The sequence below is a fragment of the Python bivittatus genome, unplaced genomic scaffold, assembly GCF_059951505.1.
Source record: "Python bivittatus isolate LINGU-HERP-01145 unplaced genomic scaffold, Pbiv_v1 ctg000700_np1212, whole genome shotgun sequence".
Classification (NCBI taxonomy): Eukaryota; Metazoa; Chordata; class Lepidosauria; order Squamata; family Pythonidae; genus Python; species Python bivittatus.
Genome location: NW_028277098.1, coordinates 53,059,148 through 53,076,795, shown reverse-complemented (window position 1 = coordinate 53,076,795; position 17,648 = coordinate 53,059,148). Strand labels below are relative to the sequence as shown.

The following is a 17,648-nucleotide window of genomic DNA, read 5'->3' as shown; positions in this document are numbered from 1 at the left end:
CCTTAATCAAAATTAAATATAATCTTATTAATTTATATTATAATGACTAGTATTTTGTTGAATATAAGCATATATAAGAGTAAAAGTAAATATAATATGTAAAATATAATATATATGCAACTTAAAATTATTGCAAAGGTTACGTTACTGCAATTTTCCAATCATAATCTGACGGATCTTCATTGCAGCTGTGCAGAACCTGGCTACCTGCTCTGTAACAATTGGCTGTTCATCTATAAGTAACATTTGCATATAATCTGTATCTTTACACCCAGGATATTTGTTGGTCAAGAGTAAAAGAACAGAAAACACAGATAAATAAATGGCTTCCGATCTTCCTTTCAGCAGTTATACGTACAATTCTAATCAAACCTCTCTCTCTAAGATTACATCATCATTCCCTTTTTCTATAACCCATTCTTTCTAGTCATCAAAACCAGAAGTCACAAAATCATTTTCCTTTTTATGCAAAAAGTCCATAAGGGGTTTCCAGTCATTGATGAATGTCAATAATGACCTTTCTCTAATCAAAGAAGTCAGTTTGGCCATCTCAGCAAGTTCTGTCAATTTCACCAACCATTCCTCCATGGTGGGTAATGCCAAATCTTTCCACCTTTGTGCACTCACTGCAGTAATTATATATTAAAATAAACTTCCAAGGCTTTTTTCTAACTGTTTATCCATCAGTCCTAAAAGGAAAAATTCTGGCTTCAACTGAGTATTAATCTTTAAAACCCTCTGTATCAATGTGTGTATTTGAATCCAAAAATGTTTAACTTTTTTACATGTCCCCCAAGCATGATAGAATGTCCCTTCATGTTGATCACATTTCCAACATACATTTGGAATGTCTTTACACATTCTAGATTATTTCTCTGGCATCATGTACCAATGATACATAATTTTATAAAAATTCTCCTTAAGATCATAACATAATGTAAATTTCAACCCTTTTGACTACATATTTTCCCACTGATACATCTGTATATTATAACCAAAATTCTTAGCCTACTTTATCATACATTCTTTAACCTGTTCTTCCTCTGTTTCAACTTCAACAAAAGTTTGTACATTTTAGCAATTACATGTTCATCATAGGTACACAATTGCACTTCAAATTCTGTCTTACTTTGCTCCATACCATAAGTCTTTTTATCCGTTTTAAATCTTTCTGATAACTGTAAATGGGAAAACCATTGACAACTACATCCTTCTGCCACTAGTTGCTCTCTTGATTTAATTTTATGTTCCCCTTGGTGGTTCTCCAATAATTCCTAGTCCTTTAACCATTTGTCTTTGCCTGTTGCTTCTCTTCTATAAAATGCTTCTTGTGCTGAGATCCACAGAGGTGTTTTCATGCACAGCCTAGGTTTATACAGTATCTATTCCATATTCTCAATATGGCACGTTTAATAAAATGTTTTTTAAAATCCACATTCTTTAACTTTATTGTATCATAAATATCCATGCCATCCAAATCTCAGGTCATACTCTTGTAACTCTAAAAGTCTTTTGTTTCTCAGCAACACCCATTATTTCATCCAAACCAAACAACAAGCTGCAAAATACAATTTCAAATCTGGTAAATCTAATCTTCCTCTTTCCTTTGCATCTTATAACACTTTGTATTTAACTCATGGTTTTTTCCCTTGCCATATAAATCTAGATACATCTTTTTGTCATTGCTTGAATGGTACATCAGTTGTCAAAACAGGTATTGTCTGAAACAAAAACATTCTAGACAAAGCATTCATTTTTATCACAGAAATTCTCCTCAACAGTGAGAATTTTAATCTCCCATCTTAACACATCCTTCTTAATTTCATTCCATGTCTTAACATAATTGATCTGAAATAACATACAATTCATATTTGTCATATTAATACCCAAGTATTTTACTTTTTTCTCAATCTTAAAAGCAGTTTTCTCCATCAATTCTATCTGATCTAATTTTATTTTTTTTGTTAACATCTTTGTCTTCTGATTATTAATCTTAAACCCTGCTAGCCTACCAAAGTCCTTTAATTTTCCCATTAAAGTTTCTACTCCCTCTAACAATCCTCCAAAACTACCACCAGGTCATCAGCAAATGCTCTTAACTTATATGTTTCTTTTAAAATATTTAGTCCCACAATTCTCTCATATTGTCTTATGTTTCTATTCAGTACTAAAATGAACAAGAGTGGAGACAGCGGGCATCATTGTCTTATCCCTGTTTCACTCTCACAAGGTTTTGTTAACAAAAATCAAGTAGAGGAACTTTTGCTTTGCAAAACAGTTACTTTGACAGAAATGTGTAACACTCTAGCCAGGAATTTGTGTTAGAAATTTTCCTTTTTTCCCACCGTGTGGTGCTAAGTCAAATCTATTGTCGTTTATTTCTCTGTACAATTGTATATACTTTTAACAGATATTCCATACTTCATGTTCATGGGGGTTTTTTTGTTAGCATGGTTTTATTAGCGTGTTTTGTTTTGTTTGGTTAGCAACTTTAGATCATATCTTTCCTTGTAATCTTTTGGTGCTTTGTGACATTCTGTACCAGGAGCTTTTTATTTGGAACACAGCATTTTCCTTTCTAATAAGTTGCTGTCCATGATTTGAACAGCTCTGCATTTTAGCTCTTTCACCATTGAAAGCTAGTACTTATTCTTTAAAACTAAATGAGTGTTGTATTTTTTTTAATTAATTTTTTTAAAAAATATATTATTTTTTTTTTTTTTTTATTTTGCTTACCTCTTCTGGTGTTGGGCTATGTATTGGGAATGGAGAGGAAAGGCTGAATACTCCAATGACACAACTCTATGCCATGTGGAAGGATGTAACATGATAGTTCTTCCCCTGCCTTTTTTTTTTTTTTTGCTTTTTAATTGCAAAAAAGGTGGCACGAGTAGTGGCACGGGTATGGGATCCTTTCTCTCTCACTTCTGGGGTTAGGGAATGAACCCCATATGAGGGGTATCCAGAAGATATGTAGTGACAGCAGATACTACCAAGCCACTAAACAAAAGCAGGAGTGAGACAGGGAGTGAAGTCCAGGGGTCTTCTGGGAAAGGAGGCTTGGCATTTCCAGCCGTCTACTCTATAGGTTTCAGCCATTCTACTATACAAGGTTTCACAAATATACTTAGCATGTGCTTTTAAGGAAGTAAGAATTTATTAGATTTATCAGCTGTCCAAACTGTAAGATGCAGCTTCTGAGCAACCAACGTATGGTTTCACTTTCCTACATATTTTCATTTCCTACATATATGTTACTCATCCCATTTCCTATATATATGTTACTCATCTCATTTCGGTGAGTCATTTTCAGCATGCTTTCCTTTAAAAATACAACTCTCCACGATAAGAAGCCCTGTAGAAAAGTCAGCCAGAGTGTATGCAGAAGACAAAAATACAGTTCAAGAAATACAGTTCTATATGCAGCTATGCAGAAATATAACTGTACTGAATAATCCATAGAGCATAATTTGCTACTTAGAGACCCTTGCAGGCAAGGAAAGAAGATTCTTAAGTGTTGGGTTTATAAGACAATAACAAGTTCTGTCCAAATTATCCCTCAGTTTAGGCATATTCCTCGGCTTGGGCTTATGGGGGGATTGCTCCAGCAGTGACAAATACTACTTCAGCTGCAGTTAATAATGTCTGCTTTTATGCTATTTATCCTTGGATGAGGTGGGGGAAAGGTTTGCATGACATGCCACATGTGGTTCATTAAAATAACTGTGTTTAATGAACACAATTATATACATAAAGGATCCAAATGTAGATGTATGCAAGAACAACCACCACCTTTAAAATAAAAAAAAAATTCCTTGTTTCTAGGCCTTTTGCAACAATATAGGCAGTTGTCAGTTAAAACTCAGCATAATTGTTATCAATCATTATTGCCCTAAGCTGGATTGTTTTCCCTATGCCCTTTTTAAAAGTCCATAGGGGCATTATTTGACCATTTTACCATTTATCTGAGGCAGAAGAGTTTCAACCCCTGTTCTACTTCGTTTTGAAGCAGTGATTTTCTATATGCTATAGAAACTATCTGAGGACAGGAGAGGCATTGACTCAGTTGAATGGCTGTTTCTTCCTTTGCACAACACCAAGTGAACTACTGAAATAAACCTGTAACAAACTGAAACTGTCTGCCCAAAGCAGACAGATGCCTCCTAGTGACATAACATGGAAAAGTGGAATTGGCACAGAAAAGCACACCCCTAGGTTGCTTTGACAGCAAATGGGGGATTAATAAAGGGTGATGTCATCTATTTCTGCCTTCCAGAAATGTGTACCTGTCAGTTCTGGTGACAAGGCAACCATACTGTAGTCTTAAAATTCTCAGTGAACTCACCATCTCTAAAGGGTGAAAGATCCTCAGTACTTCTCTCTACATTATAAGTCATCTGTCCTGAATATTTCAGAAGGAAGAATAGCTGCACACAGGTATTTCTTGACCCTATAATTAGAGGAAAATATTTTCTGCAATTGATTGATGTTTTGGAGGAAGGGAAATATATAATGGCCCTCAATCATCAGTTAATTCCCCTTAGTTTGGTTTCTCTTGGCCCTTTATCAAATAAATTAATTTTGAGATTTTCTAATATGAGAGCTACCATATTTCTCTCAATTTGTTCTCCCTGTTTTACAAATATGTTGATAAATCAGTGGAAAAGATGGATCAGAATCATTGCTGGGTTTTTTTTTTTTCTTCATTGTGCTAGTAGCTCCTGGGTTAACTGGAAATCTATTTTTATTTATTTATTTATTTATTTATTTATCAAATTTATCACTCCCATCTTGTTGAAATGACTCTGGGCAGTTTACAGCAAAGATAAAATTCATTAAAATACAATATAAAACAATCCTAATAATAAATAAATAAATTTTGCACCTAACTTTGTCCGCCATTATGTTTCTTTTCTATCTGCAGATTGTTACATAAACTACCTTTCTTTATGACTGAAAAATGCACATTTTATTGTTCTGCTCTCTAGCTTAGACAGATAGATCGACTTTGTTATAGTTATAGACCATTGTAAAAAATTAAAAACATGCAATGTAACAGAAAGCTCTGTGTCCTTTTCATAATTTCTACCCTGAAGAAATCTGGGAAATTTGAAAGTTTGATCATTACTTTGTGAAATTCTAGTTGTAGCTGTTTCTCCTTTTTCTAATTATAGTAAGAGACCAGCAGGGTTACCTGGAAGTGTTTATTTTTCCATCAATAAATGGTACAGCATTTATTAACGTTACCTTGGCCTCTAATGGTCAGAAACCACATCTGCAGATGTATTTAATTGAAGAAATAGTTGGGATTAGAAAAAGGATCTCATAGCTGACTTATAAAGTGAGAAAAAGAGTCTTGCAAATGAGAAACATTCAAAAAGGCTTTAACAGATTATCACTTGAATATAGAAATTAGGCATTATAATATTAAAGTATAAGCAATACTTTGGTGGCCATTTTTCTCAATTCTTGGAAACTAAGTTAAATACTGTATTCTTTCCATAGGTTATATTTGGAAAACACACATTTGAATTCGTCTTACAAATCTTGTGCTTAAATTATGCTGGCCTAGTTCTACACATTCAGTAATGAATAGATTACCCCAGTTCAGACAACAGACTCCAAAGGAATGCTCTTATATTGTCCTACTGCTTGTGTAGACATACCATAAAATTCTGTCAAATCCTCAGGATGACAAAGGGACTTTCCTGATGAGATCACTGGGTGCTTATGAAGTGTATTCCTCTAATGCAGTGTTGTCCAAACTTGGCCACTTTAAAATGAGTGGACGTCAACTCCCAGAATTCCCCTAGGGAATTCTGGGAGTTGAAGTCCACTCATCTTAAAGTGGCCAAGTTTGGACAACACTGCTCTAATGGAAGAGCTATTAAGGATAGTCTGCTGCTTGGAAGGTTGCCCAGTTCAGAACAAGTTTAAAGATTAAAACAACCACAAGAATAAAGCACAGGAACTTTGAAGCTGCCTATCAACATTTAGCATCTGGATAGCAGATTGTATCAGGCTCATGGCTAACTGGTCATAGGGCTCATCCTCACATCCTAGTAACCATGGTATGAATAATCGTTTTTGAAGATAGGTTCTCATGATGCAGCCTTCCTCTCAACCTCAGCTCAGTGTGGAGGCACCTTTGTCCTTAAAGTACTGTAGTGTTTTTCCTTTTCTCCCGACACAATCTAGCACAGGTCAACAATGATGTGGTTGATGATGTGTTCAGGGCTTGCATTTCCTGTCTACCACTTCGGGCTGCTGTGGGTACACTTCCTTTGCTCCAGTCACTGGGCACTGCCCTTTGGGCACTGGCTTGGGCTACAGGAGAGTCTGGACACCTGACTTCTGCAGAGATATCTGTCCACCTAATGTGGACTGACATTTTGAGAAATACTTGTCAGTTCTTACACAGCCTCATTACATACACAGGTTTAGTGCTCTTTTTAAAAGAGTACTACACCTGTTTTAAACTTGGGTTTATTGCTTTTTTTTTTTTTTGAGTCTGCCAGAGAGTGGAGGTGAAACAAAGATGAAGTTTAACTTCAAACTCCAAACTGACTGGCATAATTCTGGACATCTGACTTCACTAGATCAAACAGAGAACATTTCTATTTAATTTCTAGTGATTATTTCCATATTTCCTTTAATATATGTATTGTGTCCATTTTTTATGAAAACTTCCAAGTGATATCTTAATTATGTATGTAGTTAATAAAATGGAAAGCTGGAAGTCTGACAGCTATCAAGTATGATAATCCTAAATTTGATGGATTAGACAGCAAATTCAAGAATTATTTATATTTTTATATTTGTTTATATGGTTATCATTAATAGTTTATATTCCTGGTATTTAGGCCATCGCTAGGATCATCCCTGACTGATGGATGTCCATCATCCACTTCAATGCTCCCATTGAGAGAAAGGGGAAGATATTCTTTGTTCATTCCTCCTTCCCTGAGCCACTGTTAACCTAGCACCATCTCTGCTGTCTTTCAGAGGTCCTCCAAAGGGGAGGGGTGATCAGGTATTGTAGGGGAAGAGGGGAAAGCTCTTCCTCTCCCCATTCAGTCACCAGAACTGCTCCGCTGAATTGGAAGTCCTCTGTGGAAGGATAGTCCTCAATCTCTGCCAGTATTTTATTATTGCTATTCTGCTACACAGCCAAGGCATTGTACAACAAATAAAGTACTTAAATATCAATAAAACCATGGCATCATAAGCCCATTCACTACAGCAGTAGTTATCCATAGCTTTATGGATCCACATTATCTCCATAGCTGAAGTTGTAGAGAAAGATCAGGTGTAGCAGAGGAATTAGCCTCAGCAGCCACAGCACCAGTAAAGGGAAAATTAAGAAGTGAAATATGAACAACATTTAGCATCCTGCCAATATTCCATACCTGGTTGTCCTCTCTTACTTTCTCCACTGCAGTCCCCAGTTCTGATTGAAGTCAGCCTATATGTAGCCCAGGAAACTGCCATATTTCTGACCCAAGTCTTGAGGCCCAGCCAACCACCAAGCAAAAGTAGACATCCTTCCTTGCCTGAAAAAGAAATTATAAGGATAGCAACTAGGTGGACGATGCTTAATAGCCTGATCCATGTGAGCATTGATCCATCTGATTTGATTTTCAAAACTTTCCTTTAGACCAGGGTTTCTCAACCAGGTTTCCACAGAACCCTAGGGTTCCATGAGAGGTCACTACGGGTTCCCTGGGAGATCATGATTTATTTAAAAAATTATTTCAAATTCAGGCAGCGCCCTCTTGCAGTAATGAATAGAGACTGAACAAAAATCTGGTTTTCTGAGCTCTCTGGTAGTGCGCTGTAGGACTGTGTTTATTTGATTGGATCCATTCTTAATTTATGACACAAAGTAGGGTAGGGTTGATAACAGGTGAGTATTGAAGAAAGAGAGGAATATATTGCAGGAAGGGGAGAGAGAAGTGCATTTTTCAAGAAATGAATGGACTCATCCAACTTAGTCTGTGATGTCAGTCTCTGCCTCCTGCATCTTTTCCCTGTGGTTTTCCTGTAGTTATTTTGTCCCATTATTTTTTTTAAAATGTCCATGTTTATTCAATCGTGTCTGCGGATCCAATGTGGTGATTTTTGAAAAGAGGTGTGAGAGAGAAGAGGAGGATTCTAGAATGGACAATACCGATAAGTTTAATGAGGATAATGATAGTGAAGAATTTAAATCTTCTCAGGCATTTCCCTGCACTGGTAAATCAATGGACTCAATCCAAATTGTCCTATTCTGTGGTGCCTCAGCTGTGGACAACCTACAAATGCACCTAACTACAAATCACAGCCATATGACAAGTAAAAGTTCTGATTATTTTAAATGGCTATTGGAATCACAGAACAAACAGAGTAAAGCTTTTGTTAATAACATGACAGTCAGTAAAAAAGCCAAAGAAGCAAGTTATTTAGTAGCAAAACGTATTACACAGCAAAGGAAAAGTCATGCTTTGGGTGAGAAAGTAATCATGCCAGCATGTAAAATAATAGTGGGAAAAATGCTAGGACCGGATGTAGTACAAGAAATTGAAAAGGTTCCATTGTCAAACAGTACAATAAGTCGGTGTATTGATGGCATGTCACATGATGCTGAAGAGGTTTTGTGTGATAAACTGAAGAACAGCAGCTTATCTATCCAAACTGATGAGTCAACAGATTTCACCAATAAATGTCATGTTATATCATTTATAAGATTTGTAAATGATGGTGAAATTCAAGAAACTTTTTCTTGTAAAGATCTACATGAAATTTGCAAAGGCCAAGATGAATTTAATGTTTTGTCTTCATATTTGGAAACAAAAATTCTTCCTTGGAGGAACTGCGTTGCCATCTGTACTGATGGTGCTCCATCAATGGTTGGCTTCATGAGAGGTTTCATTTCTCTTGTAAGAAAAGAAAATCCTGATGTTGTCACAACACACTGCTATCGTCACAGAGAAGTGTTGGTATCAAAAACTCTTGGAGATGAAATGAAAAAAGTTCTGGATGATGCTAAAAAAATAGTTAACTTTATTAAACAGACTCGTTCACACAAAAACATTTTTTAAAAAAACTGAAAATCTGGACAAAGAGCACATAAGTCTCCTGTTACTCACAGAAATACGGTGGCTCAGCAGAGGGAGAGTTCTCAACAGGGTGTTTGAGATAAAGGCAGAATTGCAAGGATATTTTTGAGAAAATAGTATTCCACATTCCACTTTGAGAGTGAGGAAGGATACCAGAAAGTCTCAAATCTAACTGAAAACCACCCAGTAGTATTGCAGAACAAAACTGATCAGTACTTTCCCTCTTTTTCAACATAAACATATGACTGAGTGAGGGATCCTTTCTCTGCATCTTCTGCTCAGCCTGAGAACTTCATTTTGAAGAAAGAGGAAGAACTTTGTGAGCTGCAGTCTGATCATACACTCAAGATGAGATTCACTGATCTACTCATGGACAAGTTCTGGATTTCTGTGAAAGAAGAGTATCCTGCCATTCATATGAAGGCATTGAACATTTTGCTGCCATTTTCAACTTCTTACATGTGTGAGCAAGTTTTTTCTTATTTAACAAGCATCAAAAGCAAAGACAGAAATTGTCTTATTTCAGTTGAAGATGAATTCTGTGTGTGCTTATCTCACGTTTAGCCCAGAATTGAGTATTTGTGCAGCAAAAAACAAGGACAGGTTTCACATTAAAGGGGTAAGTTTCATTCTTTATTTTTAGTTTAAGAACACTGTTAATGCATAAGTACAGGCCTACACATGAAACAAATATAATAATTTTGTAACTTCTGGCCTATATTTGAGCCTGAATGTGCAGGGGTTCCCTGAGGCTTGAAAAATACTTCAAGGGTTCCTCCAGGATCAAAAGGTTGAGAAAGGCTGCCCTAGACTAAGGCTGCGGCCACCATCACTACTGCCGTCTGGAAAGCATGCCAACAAGCCCAGAGCTGAAAGATTATATGAGACCTCAGTTTAAGTCCATCCCTCTTTGGGGGGATGTGTTTACTTGCCTCTCCATCATCCTACTACATTTCTTTGCTTCAAGAAGTAATTAATGATCCTCTTGATGATACTCTGTATGTGAAATTCAGTGCTGTTAGTTTGTTCATGGTGATTGTCCAAAGTGATTCCCTGGTTATACAATTACATTGTTACTTTTGGGAAAAAAAACTGTTCTGCATTTTTGTAATTTAGAGGTCAGGTTTGCAATGTTTTCACTAAGTTTATTTTTCTATTCTTCTGCATTGGTAGGTTATGGATTAGAAATGTGATTAGAAAATCTCAGAAAATCAGAAGAACAAATGGCTACATTGCCATCATTTGCAGATATATCTGCCTTGCAGATTCACTTAGGAAGTGTCTGGGTGAAAGAAGCATCCTGTGGCAGATGGATAGGTGGATTTATGTTGATAACAAATACTTCCATTGACCTATTGAGAGGAAGTTTTTATAGCTAAGACATTTCTTTGGACTAATGTAACAAAGTTGGAAGTGTGGATGTCTCTATCCTAAGTGTGTGGTTTTTTTCACAGCTGTTCATGGGATTTGATCAGGCTTTGTCTGCTTCTACAATTTTATAATCAGCAGAGCAGCTTAAACTTAAACATACCACAATAGTAAAGGGGACACTATATTTGCCATTCCCTACTTTTTAAAATATTTGTTCAGTTTTTGGTGCTAGACTGACCTTTGTGTATTTACTTTCAGTATAAATTTGACATCGAGCCAGGCATTGATTTTATTGTTGTTGTTTTTTAAGTCAGTTATAGATTTTTGTAATTTAGAGATGAGGTAAATAGCTTGAATGGAAAACATAGCATTGCATATTTCTGAACAAAATTGAAATGTAGAATTATTGCTATTGTTATTGCAACCGGACATATTGAGAAAAAGGTCTGTCTACCTATATCTATCTATCTATCTATCTATCTATCTATCTATCTATCTATCCATCATCTACCTATGAATAATGCCAGGCTGCTAACCATTGAAATCTAATTTCTAAATACACATCTGTTATCTAATTAACTCTCTCATAATTGTTTGAGCATCTTGCATGGGAAGGATTCCCAGAAGACTGAAATAAAAAAGAGATCATATAAAAAGGAGATTCCTTATAGTTGTAATCAGCAGTGAAAAGAGACACCGCAGAAGCAAACCACAATCTACAGTCCAGTTCAGTCTTTCCTAGGAGACAGTTTTAGTACCCATGGCTATCTACTTTGGGGGGCCTAGAGGTGTTTGTTTCAGGTTTTTGCTATTTTTCAGTGCACATCTGGATTAGAAATATGTTCACTCTGATTTCTTTAAAGAGAAATATATTTTTCTATTATCTCCATCTTAATTCTTCTCATAGGGACAGCTCAGATGGCTACTGGGCATGTAACGATCATCTGAAAATCCATCACCCTAACAGGCTGGCTATTTACCATCTTTTGATCAACTGCAGCCACCATCGTTACCAAATTTATTAATTTTTGCACTGTACAGAAGGAGACAATGTGTTGTTTATAAAAGCATTTACAGTGGTGTACATATAGCCCAGTCTTACCATTATCACAGTTCTCTGTAGGCTGGGAAGAATCAGCATACCCAGAACTTTAAAGAAACTACCAAACACTCTGTGGTTATTTGAACTGGGTATAAGAATAGACAGCATTAAAGCACAGTAAGTATTCGCTGAACTCAAGTAAATGATAATGGCACAACCAAAGAGATGGGTTAAGGGCGAAAAAAAGAAGTGTGGAAACTTCTTCAAAGAGAAAATATGTATCTTTCTGAAGTGTTCTTTCATCCTGCAAGGGCTTTTCATGCAGCCTCTTCTGAACTTATTTTATTTCTGACTATCACAGAAGATTAGTTCCATGCTAATTCTATGATGGCTTCATCTGACTTCAGTGAACATGATACTCACTGTCAAGAAGTGGGGAATGTAGTCCTCTATTTCAAGGATGAATGCGCATGACTAAAACATACTTTTTAAAAAGTTTTTGTTAATATTAATTCTGTTTATCCACATGCAAATATTCAATGCTTTTAATTGTTCAAAGAGTTCACATTTATAGAACATACATGTATTTTCCTCCTGAGAGGAGGGAAAATGTGAAATGAAATGTAAAGCAGCAAGTATGTCTACTACATGAAGGAAGAGGGAGGGTCTCTAAGTGACTGACAGCATGACTGTATACATGTCTACTCAAAAGTAAATCTCACAGAATAAATTGAGATTTAATTTCATAGATAACCTGAGAAGGAATGGTCAGGTGACTCAAGTAATTGAGCGGAAACAGGGGAAGGAGTAGAGACAATGGAAGGACTGAGAAAAGCAGGCTAGAATGAGTGAGGTATTAGACAAACTGGGGACAGAAAGATACTTAGACACATCAGAGAAGAAAACTCCTTTCTGAGAGCACAATGCACAAGAAAATTAGATCTAAAAAAGAAAGAATTACTAAGATCCGGTTAGATCTAGTTGTATTGTTTAGACTATATAATTATATTCATAATCAGTGCTCATATAGCTAAATTTGATACTATTATAAGTTTCCCTCTGTTTCTCTGACTTACAAGGCCATCCTCCTCTACATGTCTATTCAGAAGCAAAACTCAGTGAGCTTGTAGTCAAGCTTGTACCTGGGCTATATACATAGGATTGCAGCTAGAGACTAAGTTTCTGCAGTTTTCCTCTATCTGGTTTTCCAACAGGGAGGCGATCAAAAAACTCAAGATGGTGACCTCACCAATGTGATCAAAGCCCCACCCCAATTTTACTTGCATTGAAAAATATGTTACATATTGGGCTGGATTCAGACTCAATCGTGCTTTGAACAGCTCATTAAAATCACTAAGATGATGATTAACCAGTCTCACTGATTTTAGTGAGAATACTTTAATAATATATAAGGTTGAATCCATCCTATGATCTCAATTATTTTATTAGTTATTATGCTTCTATTTTGTTTTGCAGGCTTTATAATTGCTTTATAAATTGATACTGCAATATTTAAAACTTCCCCGAGCAATTCATATCTCTACATGCATATGGTTGGTGATATAGCTACTAATTTCTTAAAACAAAATAATAACATAGAAAGTACATACACTTTCAGTTAATTGGCAGCTTTGTCACTGAATGAAATAATTTAGTAAGTGATTTCCTTACATTGCAGGGAAGGAAGAGTCACTATTGCAGAATGACTCCAAATTTCTTACTGGAGCATCTTTATGCAGTTGTAATTATATAACACAAATTATGTTTACAGCTTAGTCCTTTTTTAGCCAAACTACAAGCATTAACACAAGTAGTCCATTTTTGTCAAGTACAACTGCATAGCATTTTTCAGTTAGATGATTTAGTAGCAAGATTCCATTCTGAAACGTATAATTAATAAAGCAAGGAATAGTGCATGCTGTATGCAGAATGCTTCCTCTTAATATTAAGGACATGTTGTGCTACTGCTTCTGCAGTAAGACAACATTTTACCAGTTATTTGTTAATGTAATGTTGTAATATTAAATTGTAGCTGAATGTAAGATGCCTTGCTTATTCCCCGGTGCTGCTGCTGCTATTTTTTTTTTTTTTAATTTTATTTTTGTGCCAAGAGTATGATAAAGATTCCTTCATTCATACTAAAGACATTTGCACGTATTGGTTGGATCAATAGCACTGAAAGACAAACAGGAAGCGTGGCAGGAAACAGTTCATTGAAAAGGTACTTGCTGTTTCGGGCAGTTGCAGCTATCATCTCAACTTTGGCACTGTAGTAACTCCTCCAAACCTTTCCATCGGCTCCCTCTGGACTAGCAGTTATTAAAAGAAGGGTTCTCCTGAATGTGTGATATTCAGGCAGCATTACAAGGCAGCGTGCTTTTGAAAAGAAATGACACACAAATCACAAATTTGTATATTACGAAACTACTGATATCAAAGCAAACAAGGAAAACGTTAAACAGTTTTAGAATGGTAGATTACAAAAAAGAATCAGAATATTAGGGACCAGAAACAGGAAACCTATTGATTTAAAAATGTCACAAGAAATCAGAAAGCAAAACTAAATGTCTTGAAGACGAAAACTATGCTATTTAAAAAGAGAGACGGGAGAAGAGTTACACAGTGTGGGCATGATATATCAGTCAGTCCATCAGTCAGTCAGTGAGTCAGTCAGTGCCCCTTAGATCTCTCAAGGTGTGAGTACTCAATACTTTTTTTTCTTTTCTTGAGAATAGTTTTCATCTGTGATGTTCAGGGAATCTGTACTCCCATTCCCTGTGGCCACACTGGTTAGTATTTTTTCTATCTCCCTAGGCAGTACCTGTCTTTCTTCATTTTCTGTCTCCCTGTGGTAAAAATAATTAAAATTGGACACAATGACGGGCACAGGGAGTGCGATGGTGAGCACTCCTGCTATAGCACACAGAGTCCCCACTATCTTTCCCCCCAGGGTGGTAGGGCACATATCTCCATAGCCAACAGTCGTCATGGTGACCACAGCCCACCAGAAGCCATCAGGTATGCTGGAGAAATGTGACTCTGGTTCATCCACTTCTGCAAAATAGATGGCACTAGAAAACAGTATGACTCCAATGAAAAGAAAGAAGATGAGCAAACCAAGTTCCCTCATGCTGGCCTTGAGGGTCTGTCCTAAGATTTGTAACCCCTTCGAGTGCCGAGAAAGCTTGAAGATACGGAACACCCTGACCAGGCGGATAATCCTGAGGATGGCTAAAGACATATTCTGCTGGCCATTCAGTTCATTGTGTTGAATCAACTCAGTAATAAGGGTCACAAAATATGGAATGATGGATACAATATCAATGATATTCATAATATTTTTAAAGAATTCAGTTTTGCTGGGGCAAACAATGAATCTAACAAGTAATTCAAAAGAGAACCAAATGATGCAAACGGTTTCTATCACAAAGAAAGGATCTGTGAAAGTGTTAGATGGTACAACAGCTTTGGTTAGATTATTAGTTTCATGCTTTAGCTCCTTCTCATCTCTGAATTCAGGTAAGGTCTCTACACAGAAAATAATAATAGAGATGACAATAACCAAAACTGAGACCAGAGCCACACCCCTGGCTGCACTTGAGCTTTCAGGGTACTCAAAGAGCAACCAGAACTGTCTGTGAAAGTCATTGGATGGCAAAAGAGTGATAGGGTCCTTAATATAGCCTTCATCTTCTCTGAATTGATCCATCGCTTCTTCACCCAGTTCATAGAAAGTGATCTCATCAGCAAAGACATCTATAGGGACATTAGCTGGTCTCCGAATTTTACCCCCAGACTGATAATAGTACAGTATTCCATCAAAACTGGGCCTATTCCTGTCAAAGAAGTACTCATTCCTCATGGAATCAAAATAACGCATTCTTTTCTCAGGATCTCCAAGTAGGGTATCTGGAAACTGATGAAGTGTCTTGAGCTGTGTCTCAAATTTCAGTCCAGCAATGTTAATTATTACTCTCTGGTCACCCTCATCCATGCCCCCATTCTCTGCCCCCAGGTGGTCACAGAACTCGGCAGACAACTTGGAGAATATGGTCTCATTGTTGGTGTTCTCACTATTGATGAGTACTCTCCAGTTAGACAGAAGACTGGCACAGCTGGGACGCCCTTTGTGCAATTGCTCAGCAGCACAGAGGTCATTTGAAAAACAAGGATCTTCCATTATCTCATCAGTGTTGTCAAAACTAACTAGTGCCACCTCCATCTCCTTCCAAGTGGACACATCCATCACATGGGAGCAATCAGATGAACAGCATAAATCCCCAGGTTAGATACCAGTAGCTTGGGTCTTTCCCATGCTATCTGCAAATGGAGAGGGAGAGAAAGAGAGGATTTATGTGTATGCTTTGTTTCCTTGCTAAGAATGAAATAAATCTGGGTGAAGGATAATTCTTCTTTAAACAAACAGAATTATTTTTCTAAAGGAGGATTATAGTAGGTATTTGGAATGCATATTTTGTTATAGCAACAGTTCTTCCAGCATAATTTACAATGCCCAAGGTTATAAGACTTTACAAGGGCAGTACCTTGGATGGATCCCAGAAATCCAAGGAGTGTAATCTCTTCACTGACCCATGGGAACACTAGACACTTCTTTCAAATGACATCTTCAAAGCGAGGTTGCTAGAGTAAAGAGCTTTTCATTTTGTATTTTTAATTCTGCCTGGCAGATATTTTTTAGTACCTAAATTCAAAGGGTATCAAGGCACAGGCTGGGGTGAGCAACAGAAACCCTCCATTATAACTTTAGAGTTCAGACTTTGCACATGCATGCATCTTTTTATTTTAAGTAAGCAGGAGATGGATTGCTTGCTTATGGGAAACACTTATCTTGACCACAAGCGGAAACAGGAGTTTTGTATATTTCCACATGATCAGTTTTGAGAAGTATGTTTGTGGAGGTTCTCCCTTGGTCATCACAGGCTAAAGAAATGCTGCAGTTTGCAGATGCTACAAACTGATGAAGTTTGTGGACCTTGGTTCTTAATATCAATACATATTGCATTGTAACACAAATAATTTCCAAATAACACTCACAGGTCTACAGTAAAAATAACAGATTTGATAACTCAGTGACACCAATATTTAACAAGCTTCTCAATTCTGGAAACCTTGCGGTATTAAATGAATTTAAATACTTTTGAGAAAGAACTCAAGTAGTCTACTTAGTGCTAGTACAAAGAAGAATGGGCAATTTTGGAGCAGAAATCAATTGGAAGAATTATTCTACCCTAGGAAATTTTCATTCAGATGTTGACATATGTAGATCTCCAAATGTTTTTTTAATTAAATTTTGAATTTAAGATACTGTAAGTATTTAAAGCTCTGTAGGGCTTCTGACTTTGAAAAACAACCTTGCATCAGCATCATTTTGTAACTGTTTTAATGCTTCAAAAACTAAAGTTTGGGTGTTTGCTTCTGTCCAGATGTTTTGCGCTATGCTTTCTATAACATTTCACCACACTGGATGGGGCTGATGGGAACTGTGATTCTGTGCTGAACATAAAGCAAAACTATTCCTAGTTAATATTTCAGCACTACTTTTAACACAATAGCAGTTTCAGTTTATTGGGCTGTACAGAGTCCCAGCATTTTTCTTGCATTTTTCTCCCAGGAAATGTATGTTCTCCTCCACATTACATATTCAGTTATGCTGTGATTACAAAGTAAAATATGATTATTCTTCAATCAATGATTTCAAGTACATTCATCTTCTTTCTCTGGAATGTCTTATATCTTGTCTCTACAACTATTTGTTTAACACCTCATGGAAAGATTTTAGGAGGCTTACAACTCATGACAATCATAAATAAAACCAGCTATAAATAGCATCCTATCAACTTCCCTAAAACCAACCTATCTGAGGTGGTTTCCCCCACTCAAATAGCACTCTTTGGTCTGAAAGCTGTTTCAAAAAAGCACCACATTAACAAAAAAGGGTCACCCTATCTTCAGACTGAGGAGCCACCAAGAAGATCCACTTCCAGACTCCCATTTCCTGAATACCTTGAAGACAGCTGCAGCAAAGAATCCATAGCATGCATCCTCAGCAATGCATGAACCGGATGGGCAGAATCTATTTGGACAGACCACCCCAGAGGTAACAAGGTAAGGCCACA

At 36.7% G+C, this 17,648-nt stretch overlaps 1 protein-coding gene across 1 annotated transcript; it reads right to left on the bottom strand.

Moving 5' to 3' along the window:
- Window positions 1-14,215: 14,215 nt before the first annotated feature.
- On the bottom strand, window positions 14,216-15,757 carry KCNA10 (potassium voltage-gated channel subfamily A member 10). The gene has a single exon (XM_007438280.2). It carries the CDS (start codon window positions 15,755-15,757, stop codon window positions 14,216-14,218), a length of 1,542 nt encoding a protein of 513 aa, XP_007438342.2.
- Between the last annotated feature and the right edge of the window lie 1,891 nt (window positions 15,758-17,648).